Source organism: Anser anser, assembly GCF_964211835.1.
Source record: "Anser anser genome assembly, chromosome: Z".
In the NCBI taxonomy this organism is placed as follows: Eukaryota; Metazoa; Chordata; class Aves; order Anseriformes; family Anatidae; genus Anser; species Anser anser.
Genome location: NC_139723.1, coordinates 802,382 through 820,528, shown reverse-complemented (window position 1 = coordinate 820,528; position 18,147 = coordinate 802,382). Strand labels below are relative to the sequence as shown.

Below are 18,147 nucleotides of genomic sequence, written 5' to 3'. Positions count from 1 at the left end.
ACACAACAATAATAAAGTATATTGAAGTTTCTAGCAGATTCCGGATGGGCACCCGGGCATCAGTGAGAGTTTCTGTGAGCGACCGTTGTTTCTGAGATGCACGTTAACAACAGGGGCAACTTTTGGGTCACACGTCAAGGTGCCAGTGCCTTAGATTTTATTAACAGGCATTTCTATGGCTCTTCAGTAAGCCGCGTGGGGAGCCCTTCGGCCCGCACCCCTGGGAAGGCGACTCCCGGCGGGGCATCGCCCGTCAGCCCCACACGCGAGGCCCAGCGCCTGCCTCTCGGCGGCGGCGGCACGGCGCGGGGCGGGGCCTCGGGGCGCGGGGCGGGGCCTCGGGGCGCGGGGCGGGGCCGGAAGCACGCGGCCGGCGGGCGGGGCGCGGCGCCTCCACTTCCGGCTCGTCGCGTCCCGGTGCGGCCGGCAGTGAGTACCCGAGCGGCCCCGGCCGCTCCCCGGCACCCCCGGCGGGCCCCGCCCGGGCCCTGCGCGGCGAGGTGCGGGCGGAGCCGTGCCGTGCCCTGCCGGTGCCCGTGCCCCCCGCCGGACTCGGGCCGCCTGTCCCGTGCCGCCCCGTGCCGGTGTCCCGCGGGGCGCAGGGGGGCCGAGCGCTGCCCCGGGCGGTGCCCGCGCCCTGCCTTCGGAGCCGCCGTGCCGCGCGGCCGTGCCCGCCGCCCCCGCCGTGTCCCCGTTCGGCCCTGGCCCGGCGGCAGCCGGGGACCGGTGGCGCCGGGGCCGTGAGGGGCTGCCGTGCCCGCGGCGTGCCTCCGGGGGGGGGGGGGTTGGGGGGCGGGCCGGCACCTCCGCGCCTCCCGGTCCGCGCCGCTCGCCCGCGGCCGTGCGCCGGTGTGGGCCCTCCCCCCGCGGCCCGGCCCGGTGCGGCGCGGCCGTGTCAGCGCTGCCAGGCCGCGTGCGTCCGCCCCTGGGCCGAGGGGAAGCAGGGGGTTAACGTGAGGGTGTCGCTGCCGTCACCCTGAGACACGGCTCGGGAAACGGCCGGAGGGTAAACCTCCCCCGGAAGGCTTGGTGTAAACTTTGAGCGTTTTGTAATTTTCCAGGTTTGGGATGTGGAAGACGCACTCCTGTGATCTCCTGAAGGTATAGCTTGTCACTAGAATAACTTGTTCTCCAAAGCCTCCTGGTCTCCCTTCTGGAATTATTTGTGCTGTATTTAAACAAGTGACAGTAAGGAAACATATTGTCAAGCACAAGTCGACATCACGAGAATGCATTTTTTTTTATCTCAGCACTGAGCAATGCCAGTTACCCTCACAAGAAACTACTGACAAAGTTTGCCTAAAAATAACCAATAGCCGGTGTAGGTATTAGATCAGCTTTTTGATGCTCTCTGCCTTTCCATTGCCTATTTGCAGCTCAGGCGACAGGTACTCTCAGCCCTTCTCAGGGTTTACGTTAAGAAAATTGTAGGTGGCTGCCACAGAATTTAGGTGGATACAGCTGCTTTGAAACATTTTGCTGTGACTATGTTCTTGCTCTACATTGAGCGTGTCCTCGCAGGGAGCTTCTCTGGGTGTCCAAAGGCTGCATGTGTCACTTCAGGTGACAAAACAAAACTGTTTCTCGCCTGCTTTGAGTGCACCTTGGTTATTCCGTTATGCCCAGACAAGAACTGCACAGTGTTCGGTACAGAAACACAGTACAGGTGAAGGAAAAAAGTCTCCTGATGTTGTGTTCTGATGATAACCATGTGTTGTTAGATTGTTATTTTTTAAGTTTAGATTTGACAATCGCATAACTTTGTAGGGTAGCAAGAGGAACAAAGATGTGATTTCCATTTTGCTGTTGCTAATAATTTTGATGACTTACATCAAATGAAGAAGAGGTGTGCTACTCCTATACCACTTATAGCCATTGAAATGAAAGATTTCATTTAACTGTACCTGAACATTTAAGTTCTTTACCGATTTCATGTCAGTTGTACATGTGCTATATCTTAACAGTCTAAAGTACTACTCAGTTTACATATCAGAAATACGGATAAATAGAAAATGGAAAACAAAGGTCCATTCTATGTGAAACTATAAAGACTGTTGATGTCTGCTACCATTCTGATGTCCGAACTTCTATTCTGGTAGATACACGTGATTTTAGGATGTTTTTGGTAATTTCCTTGAAAGATTTTCTTTTCCGTTTTTATCATCATTCCTGTCTGTAACAGGGAGGCTGATTATAGACATATGCCATATCTTTGCTCCCTGGGTGAGGAAATAATACATTTGTTGCTGTATTTTCAACACGGCCTTTGTCATAGAAATGTTAGATTTGATAGTGCTGCAAAGATTAAGCAGAGAGCAAGTAAAATAAGGAAATACTGGAATTCACTGATGGTGTTTGATGGGGATAGTGTGCTTGTCTGAAAAGCTGTTTTTGCAACACCAAAGGATGACATATTCTCCTTTTAGTGATTTTAGTTATTTGCTTGTTTCTAAAAAGTCTTGATATTTGAAGTTAAGCAGAATGTGTATTTGAAATGGCAAGAGGAAAAGAGAAGAAAGTTACTGTGTGAGCTGCGAAAGTTTGCTGGAGTTGAAGTAAGAGTAGCGAAAGGAATTAAGTTCAGCAGATGAGAGGAGATGCTAGAGAGACACAAGGCAGGTGAAGCATCAGTGGCATGGGAAAGCCTGGTGTGGGCATCTTGCTGGCACACAATCAAAGCACCTTCTGTGCTCATGTTAACGGCTCAATGTTCCAAACTGCTTTGAAATTTTGGCTGAGGAAGTAGTTTCCTGCATGCAACTTTAAAGTTGCTTTGGGGATTCTGATTAACTTGTTTGTGCTCCTTCTCCCTGCCTGCAAGTCACCATCAGCATTTCCTTTCTGACCGTGGCTGTACAGCTGCCAACTTTTGTTACTTTACAAAGTGAGGATTCTTGTTTGTTTGTTTGTTTCAATGAGCTAAACAAAAAGTGCTGGCGAGCAGTCTTTGCAAATGTTTCAGGAAAATGCCCCCTGCCCCCCAGGTATTTCCAGGTACAGCCATACAGAGTTTTGTTCAGGGCTGGTTAAAAGAAATTCAGGTATCTGTGGTTTTCTTGTGTTTGGGCTTTGGTTTTTGTTTGTTTTTGGTTTTTACATTGGTAGCCCTTTACTTGAAGTTCTGACTTAAGGCCTACCACAGGGGCGGTCAGACACCTCTGAGGAAAGCTCTGCAGAGTGTTCAGGTGGCAGTACGATTTTTGTTGATGAAGGGGCGGGGTTCTCCTGTGGCACAGGGCTGGAAGTTGTTTTTTTGTTTGTTTGCTTTGTTTTTAAAAATTAGGGCAGTCCAGTTTGAAAGAACAATGTGTTAGTGTGTTTTGCTCTCCGCAGTTTGTATTAACTATAACATTAGCTACTCCGTGTGGGATTAATTTATGTGGATTAATTTACTTTTTTAACATTCAGACGTGAGGGATGTCTTTGTTATAGTCTAGCTGACAGCAAAAATGTTTAGACTATTGTCCATTGTAGGTAAAAGAGTGCTTTATTTTGACAATCTGATAAACATCAAAACTTTCTGTTGAGCTCCTTTTCTGTTTCCTGGAGGCAGTGTTTTTGTCTGCTTTGATTATGCTTGAGAGATATTTCTCATGCTGTGGTGAAGTGGTAGGGCACGGCTGTTGTCAGAATCCTACAACAGTAAAAGGTAGAAATAGGTATCTTCACACCATTTTCTGATGCTGATATTTGACGTTTCTCATTTCTCAGTGGCCTGATGCACGTGCTGAGTGAGCAGGACAAAGATCCCTTCATTGTTCCAATTCCTGCATGGACCTGAGAGGAAGAGGAGCCATCAACTGGTCCAAATTTCTGTAGTCTAGAGAGGATAGATCACAGTAAGTGTAGTGCAGTGCTGCCTCTTCTTACTCTTGTCTTCATTATGAAGTGTTTGTAAGTCAGATACATGGGTGTTCCTCGACACTTCAGATCCAAAAGTCTTGTCCAGATGTGTACTTTCAGCTATGCCATGTGGGTACTTACCTTGTGTAACTTTATCCAGCAGGTGACAGGAGTAGAAGCAAAAAGTGTTTGGATTAAGTTGTCTTTTTGAGTATCACTGAAATTGCAGTGTGTTTCATGGGGATTCTTTGATTTCCTGCATTACTGAAAGTCTTTTTTCTCACTTCCTGTAACTGCTAATTACTGTTGTAACTTTGCTTGATTAGAGCTGGATCTTCTTTTGTTCTTGTCCTACGGACTGGAGCAGGTCTAGCCCTATTTGAAAGGGTGATCCCACATAACAATGAGAGGGAAGGGTTCTGATGCTGTTTGGATGTGATCTCAGCAAGCGATTACCAAAGTGACTTCCTTAGCTGTGCAAGTGAGATTGAAAAATGTATGCTGATCTACTTGAAGTCCAAACAGAAGAGGGGAGAACACATGGGTTTTCCATAAGAATTGTATTTTCCTGCTTTTGCAGCCATGTCTTCTTTATGTTTGTGGAAAAAAATGTGTTCCTCTTCACTTTGACTTCCAATGTAACAAAAATATAGATGAATACAAATCTATCAGAGAGGGACTGCTGTGACATGTTCACTGAAAGCTGCAATAATAAGAGCCTTTAGGTTCTTTGAATAAAGTCATCATGCAAATTACTTAAGTCTGGGACTAGCAAATCTAAGTTTTTATACTTTTATGTCTGTACACGTACAGACAATAAGCATACAGAAAACTTAAACAATAACATTCCACTTCAACAACCATAAAATTGATCTCTGTCTGGCAGTTTTTCTTGCCTACAAAAGCTGGTTGGCTTCTGTAGGACTATATATAACACAGAAAGATAGACTTTCCAGAGAAAGTATTTTGTTTCTTCTTAATGTGTGATGTGGGCATGTAAATGAAATTATGAAGCCCTTGAGTTAGACAAAGTAACTTCAGAATACCTTCAAATGTTAGGCCCGGCTCATCAGTATGTAGTGAACTCTTTATTTATAAATACCCGCAGTTTGGTTAGGATCAAAGAATAGATGAAGTGGGAAGGAACTTCTTGAGATTATCTAGTCCAACTGCCTTGACTCAAAGCTGCATAACCTAGAGCAGTTTGCTCAGGGCGATGTCCAGATGGGTTTTGAATTTAGTCAAGAGTGGAGACTCCACAGCCTTTGTGGGCAACAGTTAAAAAGTTTTATCATATGTTTCAGTGGAATCTCCTGTATTTTAAATTGTGCCCATTGTCTCTTATGTTGTTGGACACTACTTGGAAGAATCTGAGTTGGTCTTCTTTAGTCTTCCATCAGGTCCTTATGTACATTAATAAGACCCTCTGAGCCTTCCATTCTGCAGCGTCCAGCGTGAACAGTCCCAGCTCTAACAGCCCCTCCTTGTGTGACAGATTCTTCTGTCCCTTAGTCATCTTAGTTGCTACACTCACTGCAACATGTCCTTATTTTTCTGTTATGGGAGAGCCCAGAGCTGTACACGGGACTCCAGATGTGGTCTTGTGAGTGCTGAGTAGAGTGGAAGGGTCACAGCATCATTGAATATCTCAAATTGGAAGGGAGCCACAAGGATCATTGAGTCCAGCCCCTGTCTCTACACAAGACCACCCAAAAATCACCTCCCTCCACTTGCTGTTGACATTCTTCAAGAGCCCAGCATGCTGTTTGTCACAAAAGTTTTTTGACTCATGGTCAACTTATTCCACTCTCTAGTCCTTTTCTGCCGTCTTGTTTCTGCAGTTGGCCCCAAGACTTTATCCTTCCCAGGTGCCTGACTTTATATTTACCTTTGTTGAACTTTCTGCCCATTTCTCCAGCACACTGAGGTAGCCCTGAGTGACGGCACAACCATCTGCTGCATCAACCACTCCTCACGGTTTTGCATCATCTGAAAACTTGCTGAGGGTGCGCTTTGTCCATCATTCAGCTCTATTTATTCTTATTACAGCTTATTTTTTTAACAAGTGGTTACCAAGAAAGGGGAGATTGGGCCTTAATCCTCGATCCACCAGAGAGGCCAATAAAAGTTGCAGATAACTGTTGCACGGCTGGGAGGGGTATAGAGATGTGGCTACTGTTGAGCTGGGCAGGTACTGTTTGCAGGTGTGCCTTCCTCATGTCTAAGTGCATTGTAGCTGCGTCTTTGTGGCATCATAACTCAGCTTGTAAGTCCTGATAGGACCGTGTGACTTGTTAGTTTGATGACTGCAGATTTATATACTCACCTTTATTATACCTCTTTTTTTTTTTTTCGCTACCTTCAGACTTGAGCTTGTTCAGAATATATCTGTGTGCTTCTGTACCGTCACACTAATAATTCTTGTCCTAGGGTTAAATAATGAAGTGCCAGGTCAGGTGACCTTGCAGCCCAGAGGTAGATACGTTTCAAGTTACTTCTCTGAAATACCACTGAGCGTTGCTTCCCTGTTCTTTCAGGGAGTATGCATATATAACGCATTATTTAGTAATACGGTTTGCAAAGTATGCGGCATTAATACTGGTTGGTGGGACAATCAAGACTTATACCCATTTGTCTCCCGATCCACACAGGAACCTTGTTTTTGAACCAAGGATAGAGAGGAGCTTTGGTGCCTGAGAGTTTCCACAGCTTTCAGAAGCCAAAGCGGTTGAGGTTAATGTATTTGGTGAGGTTAAACAAAATGCACCCTTAAGTAGCTTCTGCTGTTAATTGTTTTTAGCATTGATTCTTGTAGCTGTTAAGTCTGCTCAGTCTTCCGTATTGCAGAGCAGTATGACTGACTCCAGCAATTTCAGAAAGACCAAAGTTGTCATTTGAAACTTATTTTGGGATATACATTCATAAGCATACTAATATAACCTTTTATGTTTTTTGTGGATACAGACTATTCGTTTTCCAGAATGTTTTATGGATATGAAGACACAGATGACAGTGAAGTGTATGAAGATGATCTTTATCATGAGGAGTCATCCAGTGAGCAGAGTGTTGATAGTGAGGTGGAATTTCATCTCTACAGCCAGATCCACTATTCCCAAAATCTTGGTGAAATCAGCACAGTGGATGTGACTGAAGAAGCTGATGTTGCAGGGGTCAAAGGTCAGAGTTCAGCTCTAACCGAGACGCTGCATGAAGACAAGAACGTCATTGAATTGCCCAGCTATGATATTCAGGTTTCCGATGGCTCTGAGGTCATTGTCTTGTCTGATACACCAGATGAAGAGAGCGTTTACAAAAGCAAGGCAAAGAAGTCAACAAGCTCTCTAGCTCAAGGTAAAGTACACACCCATCTAGGATCTTCCATACCAAATCATGCCACAGATGCTGAATGTGATATCCTGTATCCTGCTGGATCAGACACAGAAATTCCAAGGCAAAGGAAAAGTGCCAGGGGAAAGCTTACCTCAGTTAGTTCTGTTGGAACTCATGCCGTCCAAGAGGTGATGGTAATAGATGATAGCTCAAACGAGGAGGAGGAGAGCATGATATCTGAAAGTGATGATGTCGAGAGTTGGATGCTTTTGGGATGCAGTGCAGATGACAAAGATGAAGATATAATTTTGAACCTTGAAGGCTGTGGAACTCCAGTCAACGAAGGTTAGTACTCTTTTTAATCACTTGTTTAATGTTCTGTATGCGAAGGGATTTGTCTGCAGTGATACTGATCTTTTAAAAAAGGTGTTGCAAAATGTTCTAATCTTTTTAAAGAAAGATAAACAGAAATCAAACTGGAGTGTGCAATGATGGAAAACAACCATGATGAAGGAAGTAGGCGCTGATACCATCATTATTTCAGTAGCGTTATATATGTAAGTGTACTTTGTAAGGTGCTGTGAAAACAGCATTTTTTTGGTAGAAATTTAGAAGCAATATCAGTGATCCTTGTTGTGAACTTTCAAATGTTACTGTATGTTTTGTAGTTCTAACAGTGTAGAAAGTTTGTGTGTGGTGTGAGATAAAAAGGAAATAAAATGGTTTATTGTAAACGAAGTAAGTAAACTGTTTATTCTAAAACAAAAGAAAAACACAAAAAGACGTAAAATTGCGTAACAACAAGAAGTTTGAAGAAAAATACTCCAGGGCAGGAAAATAAGTATTGCTTACAACCCAGAAAGCAGAGTTATTCCTCTTTTTGTCTGATGAGATTTCTGTCCATCTGATTCCTGTCTGCCTTGCCTCATTGCCCCTCAGTTGTGGGCAAACAAATGCTTTTCAAGTATATGCTGTATGCTGCTAGACTGAAGAAATTGCAACTGAAGAAGGGGATAAACTGTAACAGGAGGTGGGAAGGAATGAAAGGGAAGACCTAAACTGATTCTTCCTTCCCAAGAAGCAAGCAGATCATGTAACCAGTCCTTTGAGAGTCCAGGGCAATTTGGGCTGTTTCTCTAAAATTTACCGCAACTTCTTATGTGGATTCTGCGTTGGATAATTTAGAGAGATTCACAGTCACTAAGATTAACATCTAACATTTTGGTATTTTGTAAAATATTTTTCTAAGTTACTATAGAAAATGAGTAAATGCAGTGGCTAATACAACAAATTTGAGATGCATGTTTGTGATAGTCACTTGTGTGGTTCTTAGAACATCGTTAGTATATTTCAATTTTTCGAAGAAATAGATACTCTTAGTTGCACCAGCAAGTAAAAATTCTTGTTCGACAATCATCTGTGCTTTTTTCTTGCCCACCAGCTTTCTGAAGCACAAAGATGCTTTCCAGAAATAGCATCCCCTGACAGTCAAAAACACTATCTGAAGAAATGCTTATTCAGCAGTAAGACTAACCAGATAAGCTGCAGCAGTGGGGACCTGAGCTAGATTTTCTTTCATGTTTTTATATGTATATATATATATACATATATATATATAAATGTGTATCAGAATTTTATTTGAAACGTGTAAATGAGGAGAAATTAAATGTTCTGTTGTGCTAGTCAGTAGGTTGATACTAGTAAAGTTTTTTGTCAGAATGGCTCTTTAAATAATGGTGTTGATCATATGCCGGTACTAACCTGTTTGAGAAGGGAAATGGAGAAATTATTCCTTCTTTTCTGCTAAAATGTGTTTCTTGCCTGTAAACATTTAATAACTTTTCTCTTAGAGTTTTTCTCGTGTATGGTTTTGCATAGTTATCCTAGTCTGCTGCTAAATAGACCGTAGTGCGTACTCAATCTCGGATGGTTGATTAATGAGCTTCGGAGACTTAAGAAATGCCTTCCATGTTCCCAGTGCAGTGCCAGAAGAGTGGCAGAACATAGTTACCATGCCAGAACCCCGGACAGCCACATTACATTTATAATGCATGTAACTTTTTCTCCCTAAAAGTCTTTTTGAATGATTCTAATATGCATTTACTAAGAATTGTCTCAAAGTTGCTATATTTCATTTATATATTTCTTTTTATATTTTTGTATTGCTCAAAACTAAAGCTAATTGGTTTACATTTGTGTTTTTTTTAAATTACCTGTTGGGGATCAAATGTCTGGGGCCATTTGTTGACTGCTGTAATAGAAATGCAGTTTGTATATAGCATAGTTACTGCATTTTCTGGGTAGCTTATATTTTTCTCATTACTACTAGGCAGGCAAATGACTTGGAGTCAGGCTTCTTTTACTCAGTTTAGCCTGTGTATTTCCTTGCTTCGCATACCAAAATCACTGAAGATTACCCAAAGAAAAAGAAGACAGAAAAATGTTTAAACAGTGTTTGAGACTTTAAGCATATTTTATAATCGTATATATAAATTTTGGAAACGTTGTGCAATTAGTTTATTAGAATGACTATGCTTGCTATGTATAACGTGAGCATTTGTGGTTTCATTCTTTGTGCTGTTCTAATAAAGGTGTACCAGTGCTAACTTGAGCGAGGCTTTTGAAGGTCAATATGCAAGGTTAATATCAGGAGACAGTTTTGCTAAGTTATGGCATGCTTTTATAACAAATGTAGTAATATGTTTCCTGTTCATGTTCTTAGTTTTGACAATAAGCAATCCAAACTCAAAGCAGATAATGGAAGGAGAATTATTGTGTGCTATTTAAACTTGTCATAATCTTCAGAATTAGAATTGTTTCATTTAATTTAGGAGATGTAAATATTTTTTGAGGTGCTTGGATTGGAAATCATAGTCACACAAGTAGCTTATAAATATTACTGTTCTTCACATACTCTGATTTTTATTCTCAAAGCAGCCTCAGAACTTCTTCACAACCCCTTCTTGCATCTTGCCTCACATCAGTGATGGCGTTACCAACAGTAACCTCATGCTTGGAGGTCTGAGACATGCAGAACTTTTATCAGCCACAGAGGGCAGCTTGGTAACAGGGTCTGGATTTATACACACATCTTTGTTTTCATTTAAACTTTATACTTTCTACATATGTTCTACTTTGCAGAAAGCCTTAATGTTTGCATGTTGCTTCTGATTTTGACCAAGTTAATGCTGACGTGTTTAAACCTGTGTGAAGTGCCCAGAACAGAGTGGCTCTGGTGCTGAGCCCTGACATAAGTACACGGTCTGAGGTGTGAAAGATACTGTGGAGCTGAACTCCAGCCTCATCCCAAGTTTCTCAACTGTGTCTGAAATTTCAGTGAATGCTATTCAAGTAGCTCCAGTGCGGAAAAGTTTCATTCAGCTGTTCTGTTTCCAACACACACAGTGACGGGGATGTAAAGACAGGATTGAAATATCTGTGTTGTATGTATTTGTATACTTAATGAAAAGCTGCAACAGCATCCATCAAAATAGCTTTAGGGAAAAAGAGCTATAAATCTTAATGTAAAGTAATGGTAATGTGGTTATCAAACTTTACACAGCATCATCTCTCAAATTTTACAGGCTGTAAAGGATTTCTTTGCTGAAACTTAAACATAAAAAACTTAAAACCAAAGAAAGAAAGTAATTTTAAAAAATTTATTCGCAAATTATTCTCTCAAAGATATTCTCTGATAATTCATTTGAATTATTTTGAGATGTATTCACAGTTCTGTTTTCAGAGTTTTTGAAGAACAAGACCAAATATTCAGGTGACTACACAGTATGTAAATCACTATTTTGAGAACTGTTGTATCCATACAGATGTGTTGCGGAACGTAGTGACTACTGAAACCATGCCTTTTACCTTCTCTGCAGAAAATGCGTATGGCCATGTGAATGGGATAGATCTCCCATGGTAGCGTTGTGGTATAGGTAGTGTCCAGTTTGCTTCATATTAAAAAAGGGACTGAAATGTGAACAATTCTCAGACTATGAGAGTGGCCACTGGTGTCAGTTTGTGTTCCTGTCTGAGAACCTGCAACAGAGGTGCTGAGGGTCCACTGCAGTCAGAGGTAACTGCTGGAGGAGAGGAGTTAAGCCTATCTGCATGTTCTCTTTATCTCCCTACTTCTTACTTTCCTGTCTTGCTCTAGTCTAACAGCCTTGTTATATTTAAAATTCTTTATAAACAACTAACATGGTTTCTCAATTCCTCCAACAGAGAAGTCTTCTCCCTGTGTAGCATTGTAGCTCCAGTCACCTTCTGCTGTAACAGAAAGAGATGGTCTTTTGCTTCGGCAAAGTGAGCTCTGGTTCCTTGGTTGTAACTTGGGATTCAACTGACCTTTTTTGTCTTCATTTAATATTTTGAAAGTTCTGGCTGGTCCACAAACAGTGGTGTTAAAATCAGATGAAAACTTTTTCTCCCCTTTCTGCCCTTTTTCCTTTTTGAAAGGTTTTATATGCTTTTCACAATTTTATTTTTGCTCATCTAGTACCGTGGTAACCAGAACTGTATTTGTCCCCATATTTCTGTGAAATGCAACTTTTTGTCATGCATCTGCTCTTTTCTCAGCAAATGTATCTCATTGCCAACCCTGTATTATTTAGGATATGAAGATGGGTGCTAGCTTTTTTTTTTTTTTTTAATATGGAGAAATACCAGGGAGCAGGAGCAAGGTACTTAGTGTGTCTGTAGTGATTTGTGCCTGTCTTACTCTGACTGTATTTTTCTGAGTTGAGATTACATGCAGTTTGGAAGTGAAGGGAACACTCCAATGACACACACCAGGCCAACTTCAAAGACAGCAACTTCACTCCTGACTTATTGCTTGCCCCCACCCGCTCATCTCTGTATATTTCCTTGTATAACATTGAGAAAAGTACACAATGCTGCTGCTGTTTGCTTTGCAAAAAGGACCCTCCCTTCTTAATTGTGCACTTTAAAAATGGTAGTACAGCAAATTTAGGTCTTGACTTTGATCGTCCTGGAGTCCACAGGAAAGTGTACAAATTATACCAAACGCATGGAATTAATTTTTAGTTTAGGAAAGTTTCCAGGTCTTTGAAGGAGGGTTCTCCCCTCCTAGTTCTTTTCTGCATTTTGCACTAAGAGCATATATTATAAGAATGTTAATTCCTGTAGCTGGAAGTCTTTCATCCGTTCCTTCATTAAAAGCTGTTTTTTTTAAAAAAACATATTTCTTCTTCCATGTATAGCTGCAGTCCTAATCTCTGCTTTTTCTTTTTATTTTCTTTTTCCTCCCCCTTATGGCATTTGGAAAAAACTACAGCACAAACGTCTGGCCACTAAGGGGTACAGAAAACAAGTTAACTTCTTCGTGTTTCGTCCTTCACCCACCCTTTACAGTACCTTTCTCGGAGAGGAGGGGCTAACTCTTTAGCACTCTGTGCTATGCGAGGTTGTGGAGTGTAGTTCACATGGTTGTTTTTGAAACCAGAGTGTTTGTAAAACTGCACAGAAATACTGTTACGGGCTTCTAGAGAGGGAATGTTTTCTTCTCTGCTCTGATTTTTTTTTTTTTTTATTAACAACACCATAGGCTTTCAAAAAAGAGTAATACTGCATGACACTGAAGGCAGCTCTTACAAGTAACAAACACTGGACATCACTTCTTAATACAGAGCATTGTGGTCGGATGCTCTTTGTGGTCACTGGCCAGCAGATTGAAAACTTTGTTAGAAACTCTGGAGCTTTCTTAGCGGCTTTGGCCGTTTTAAAATAATATCTTGAGGCACTGGCACAATATGAGGCAGTTTGATGCGCATGTGCCCTGCATGGCAGAGATGCTGCCTGGGGACCCGGCGCACGGTGGTACTTCTCCTCCAGCAGCTGCTCTCAGACTGGGTGTCTGACTCCAGTCTTTATTCCTGTATTGTACCCGTTTAATTTGAGCACGCCAGCACTGGGACAAAAAAAGGGGCTCTGTGCTACGGGTAACATCCTGTGCGTTTATTCCAGTATTTTATTTTGTGACTACATAAATGCTCTGCTTCATATAGTTCAGCTTTGGTGGGAAGTGAAGGACGGAAGACTAAGAACAGAAAGTACAAAAGTCTGCTGAAGTTTGTAGGTTATGGTTTTAATCTGTTTATCAGATCTGTCAATATATGAAGCAACATATGTGTTTTCTGACAGATTGACATCTACCATGTGGTAAAATACAAGTTTTTTCAGCTTCTCTGTTGAAAGTAGTTACGAAAAGGAAAGAGTAACTAAGGAATATATTATTTTATTTGGGGTGTGGAATTTTATATCTAATTTTGCTCCTACTGTCTTGTAAAACTCTCCTGTACAAAAGGAAGTCATAAAATAAAGTACAAGCTAGTGTTTCCAAAGCAGTTTTTTCATCTTTCCATTTTCCATCCCTTTCCGTTATGTTTACTGGGTCTGGAAATCTTTCTAAGCACTGATTTTTATCCATGGTAATAAAATCTCTCATTTAGTCAATGAAACTGTGAAAAATGAAATTATTATTTTTATTTTTTTTAATGGAGCCTGAACACTTAGTGAATGAAACCATAAAAAAGGACATCTAAATAATAATAACAAAAAAGAATTTGGAATACTTTTATTTTAGTCCTTCCCTACAAAGTAATGTAAGGAGGAGTTTTTCATTCAGCAGCTTCAACTGAGCAACTGCTGCTTATGAAGTCAAAATGGAAATAGGAATCTCAGATTAATTTAGCTTATTCTTTTATCTTTATCAGCCATGCTCAAAACAGAAATATCCTTTGTTTGCTATCACTGTTTTAAGTGTTTTCTTCTAGATGTGTGACTATTCTTTTTTTTTTTTTTTTACCTCTGCATGGTACTACAGAAAGTATTAAAAAATCATACCGCATCTGTATTTTTTTCTCTCTGCTGTTACTCAAATCCCTTAGTGTATTTTTAAACAGTAAAAAAAAAAAAAAGTGTAAGCTTATTTCAGAAGTGACAAAAATGTATGATAAATTATGATATTCTTTAATTTCCCTTTGGCAACAAGTTTTGAACATTTGACCTTTGCAACATATAGTATGGTTTTGTGCTAGAATCTTGATATATATAAGACCAACTTCTTAAAAATTTTAATATTGTTAGGCTGTATAAAAACTTCTTTAAGAGCCATGGTTTCCTGCATTTTTGGATGCCCGAGCTGTGGAATAGGTATGTGAAACGTCAGCAAAAGTTGCTTTCAAAATCAAAAAATATGTTTTGGTGAAAATTGGCTAAGCAATTAAAATATTTTCATTAATGATACCGAACTCTGTGCTGCATGTCTTAACGGCAGTAAGACTCGTTAGCGTGGCTCGTGTACAAATTCCAACGGCAGGAAGAAAAGAAGTAGGAGTTTATTTCTTGGTAATCACATGTGCTTCTTTTGTAAACTGCATGCTGACTTGGTCTTTTCTTGAGAGTTCTAGGCTTGCTAGGTGCTGTAGTTCAGTAGCCGTGGGCCACGTTAACGTCTGCTCCACTTCCCATTTTTACGGGTTCACTGCAGCCCTGAGTGAGGTTTGAACGCCACCTCAAGCAGACGGTCTTCTCAGTGGAGAGACTTCAGCCACCAAAGCCTAGGCAGTTGGAGGGGATCATCTGGCAGCAAACAAAGCACCCCGAGTCTCAATGGGAAATTTTCATTCGAAAACAGCCTATCGCGAGTCTTATTTTTCTCAGCAGCGAGAAGCAGTTGGCGCCCCTTGCAGCGTGGCTCCACCTGGACCTGGATCTGCTGGCTGCCACGGCGTGCCGCGTCCCTGCCAGGACAGCCGGGTCCTCAGCAGGTTTCTGAACCCGATGGAAAGCGTGGAAGTCCGTTGTCTTCCTCCTGAGGTTGCGTGTGCCTGTGCTGGTGGTATTACAAAGATGCCTTTTGCCGTGGCAGCGCTGCCTGTGTATAAAGTCTCGTGTTTCCTCCCATATGAAGTTATAGGCGTGCGGTGACAGTTTGTGACTGCGTGCTTGTTTTCACTAAATAGGATAAGTGTACAGAGTTGTGCTAGATCACACCGGCTGAATTTAAAACTAACATCGATGTCACCAAATTCAGTTTTTGTTTGTGTGCTCAAGTATTACTAAAATCCTTTATGAGCTTGCTTTCTTCAGAACTGGGCCCCACTGAATGCGGAGGCTTTTCATGTAGTTTGGGGGGTTTTCTTCTTGCTTTTGTTTGCTAGAACCTTAACATTACTTAAATGTGGTAGGAGTTCTTTGTGCATGAGTTACTATAGCAGAATGCACCCTGGAGCTGTAATAAGCAGTGGGAATCCACCTACAGTTTGGAAGATACAGCACATGCATATGGATGTTTTGATTAAAGAGAAAAACTTAATCTTCTTTACCATGTAATGTCGATACACTCGAATCTCTTGATTATTTAAAAAAAAATAATAAAACTCATAATGTTCCTTCGTAAATCTGTAAATATCTAGATTAAGTATACCTGCAACTTTAGCAGGCCCTTTTATCTGTACAGATTTCTCTGCCTATTGTGGACCTTAGCTGTAATTTAAATTTCCCATGGCTTTGGATTGCTGACTAGGTTTTCTGCAAGAGTGCCCATGCTTACATGGTCATATATTCTGGGTGACTTTTTCACTTTTTTTTCCCTCTCTCTCTCTCTTTTTTTTTTCTGTTCTGTTGATTGTTATAAGGGTGTTTTGTTTTGTTTTTTTTCCCCCTTCTGTCATCAGTTTGATCTTTCTTCCTTGTCCCTATTTGTTTGAATTTCTTACAGGTGGGGAAAAACCCTCATATTGCAATTGAGCTTTTCAAGACAGCTGGGGAATTGATTCAGTCCTTTTAAAGGAGAAGTTTAAAATTGTTAAGTAATTGAAAAACGCAAGTAATTCAGAGGTAATGAACAATATACCAAAGATATAGGACTGAAGGATTTACAAAGGGAAAAAGTGAAGTTTGAGTTGGCCTGTGGTGGGATGTAAAGCATGCAGATATGGGCATAGAATAAGCACAGGGGGGAAAAAAAGGTTTATATTAATGATTTTTTAAAACGATAAAATCCAAAGATTGGTAGAAGAAATAAAATGGTTAAATGCTAATGGTTTATTGTGTGTCTTCCTGTTTATAGAAACACGTAGTGAAAGTAGGTTTGGGCTCCAAAGCTGTGGGCAAAATTGATGTTCACGGGAGTTTATAAGGGGGCAAAGATTTAATTTTGTGAGCCCTTTGACAATAATTGGCATGTTTCTGGAGAGCGTGAGGTTTCTTTACTCAATGTGTGTCTTTCTGATATGAATGAGATTCACTGTGAAGGTCTAAACTGCAAGTGTGTTGAGCTACCATGTTGTTAAGATAGGCATACATGCTGAGTTCTAGATAATATTGTAGGTTTCTACTAAAAAGCAAGGAAAATGTGAACTTTGATACCATCATAATCACCATTAATTTTGTGACAGTTATATTCAGTGGTTCCTTTGTTTTTTAATCTGGAGGAGATGGGAAGTAAATTGTTAGAATATTGTATTTCTGTACTTTTGGGTCATTGTAGCACAAGCTAACTCATCCTGGGATGACTGTAATGCTTATCTTTATGCTCTGTTAATGTATATAACTGATATTTGGAGTATGCTTACAAATACTGTATGTTTTTTTACTGTCTTACATATGTAATGACACTCTTCCAACATTTACTAGGCAGGAATTGTGCATCCACAGACCAGGACTCGCTATATGCAGATGCACATGTTGTGTTACTCATCAGCAGTGAGCCGACAACCTGGTGTATTTTACCGTGAATGCAGTCCTGAGCTTTCTTTCACTTTCTTAATTGGCTTCTTGTTTCCCCTTTCACAGTACTAAAACAGTTTCTGATCTCCAGGTGTAAATCGAAGTAACTCCTCAAATCTATACAGAAACTGCTTTTTTGATTTATTTTTTTTTTGACCAGACCCTGTCCAGTTGCCTGATGCTCAGATTTGCTCAAAATATCCTGAGTTTCCCAGGAAACTCTCCACACTGAGTAATGTCTACTCTTCTGACGTGCCAGTGAAGTAGCAGAAGCCCTGTCTGTTTTAGAGAAGGTAGGAGAGGCAAGGTTGCCTGTCACCTCCGAATGCTATGTTGAGAAGAGAAATTGCAGATGGAGAGCGTCTCAGAAGTTTTGTATGGACAGTCCACTGTTCCACTTCCGTACTCAGTTTCCAGTTAATAGTGTAATTTCTGATTAATACGCAAACTTTTTGCAGTTGCTGAATTTAACTTTAAGCTTTTTCCTTGTGTATGAATTTTTTTAGCACTGGAAATGTTCCAAGTCTGCAAGGCTGAGCCTTTTCTCATTTCTCACTTTGTATAGTGGTGTTTATGTTTGTTTTTCTTTTAATATCCTTCCTAATGTCTCTCTTTTTGCACTTTTGCAACAGTGCTAAGTGTCTTGAATATGTATTGGGATGTAAAGACTTTGTTAGAAGTGAGAAAAAAAAAAAAGCATTGTCTATTTAGCTGGTCTTGTAGTAAGTATGGTGTTGTATGCCTTATGTTACAGGAACAGTAAAGCTATCACCACACATTATAGAAAATAATATGAAACATGCATTTCAAATGGTTGTTGAAATTGTTTTGTAACCAGCTTGGCGTTAATTCTGAGAATTACTTTTCTGTCCTTGTACAATATCAGGTTTGGTACTTTGTTGGTTTTCATCCTTTCGATTACTTTTGAAAAGTGCAGGTGATGGCAGACACTTGCAGACACTAAGAAAACCTCATTACATGTGTCATGTCTTTGTGACAGACAAAACTATTCTTTGATGTGGACAGATTTAGTTGCACTTTGTTGTTGATCTTGTTGCATGGGCTGTTGTGGCATGCTTTTCTTCACTTGGAGTCCTGAAATACGAGAAACAACAAAGTCCTCGTCTGGCATGCTGAATAGTTTATAAATATTTCTCCATCAACTCCTTTAAAGAAAAAAAAAAGTGCTCACACAAAAAACCCACCCCGCACAGCACCAGC

At 40.9% G+C, this 18,147-nt stretch overlaps 1 protein-coding gene across 3 annotated transcripts in view; it reads left to right on the top strand.

Annotated features, from left to right (window-relative positions):
- Positions 1–360: 360 nt before the first annotated feature.
- ZCCHC7 (zinc finger CCHC-type containing 7) overlaps positions 361–18,147 on the top strand; it is a 116,352-nt gene continuing 98,565 nt past the window's right edge. Inside the window, exons 1-4 of one of the 3 annotated variants that reach the window (XM_083818373.1) lie at positions 361–429; positions 1,062–1,101; positions 3,712–3,839; positions 6,808–7,518. In XM_083818373.1, the coding sequence (XP_083674499.1) occupies positions 6,825–7,518 (694 nt within the window). In that variant the 5' untranslated portion in view covers positions 361–429; positions 1,062–1,101; positions 3,712–3,839; positions 6,808–6,824. Of the gene's footprint in view, positions 501–1,061; positions 1,102–3,711; positions 3,840–6,807; positions 7,519–18,147 lie in introns of all 3 variants that reach the window. The other 2 variants (XM_083818374.1, XM_083818375.1) reach the window with 2 other exon arrangements.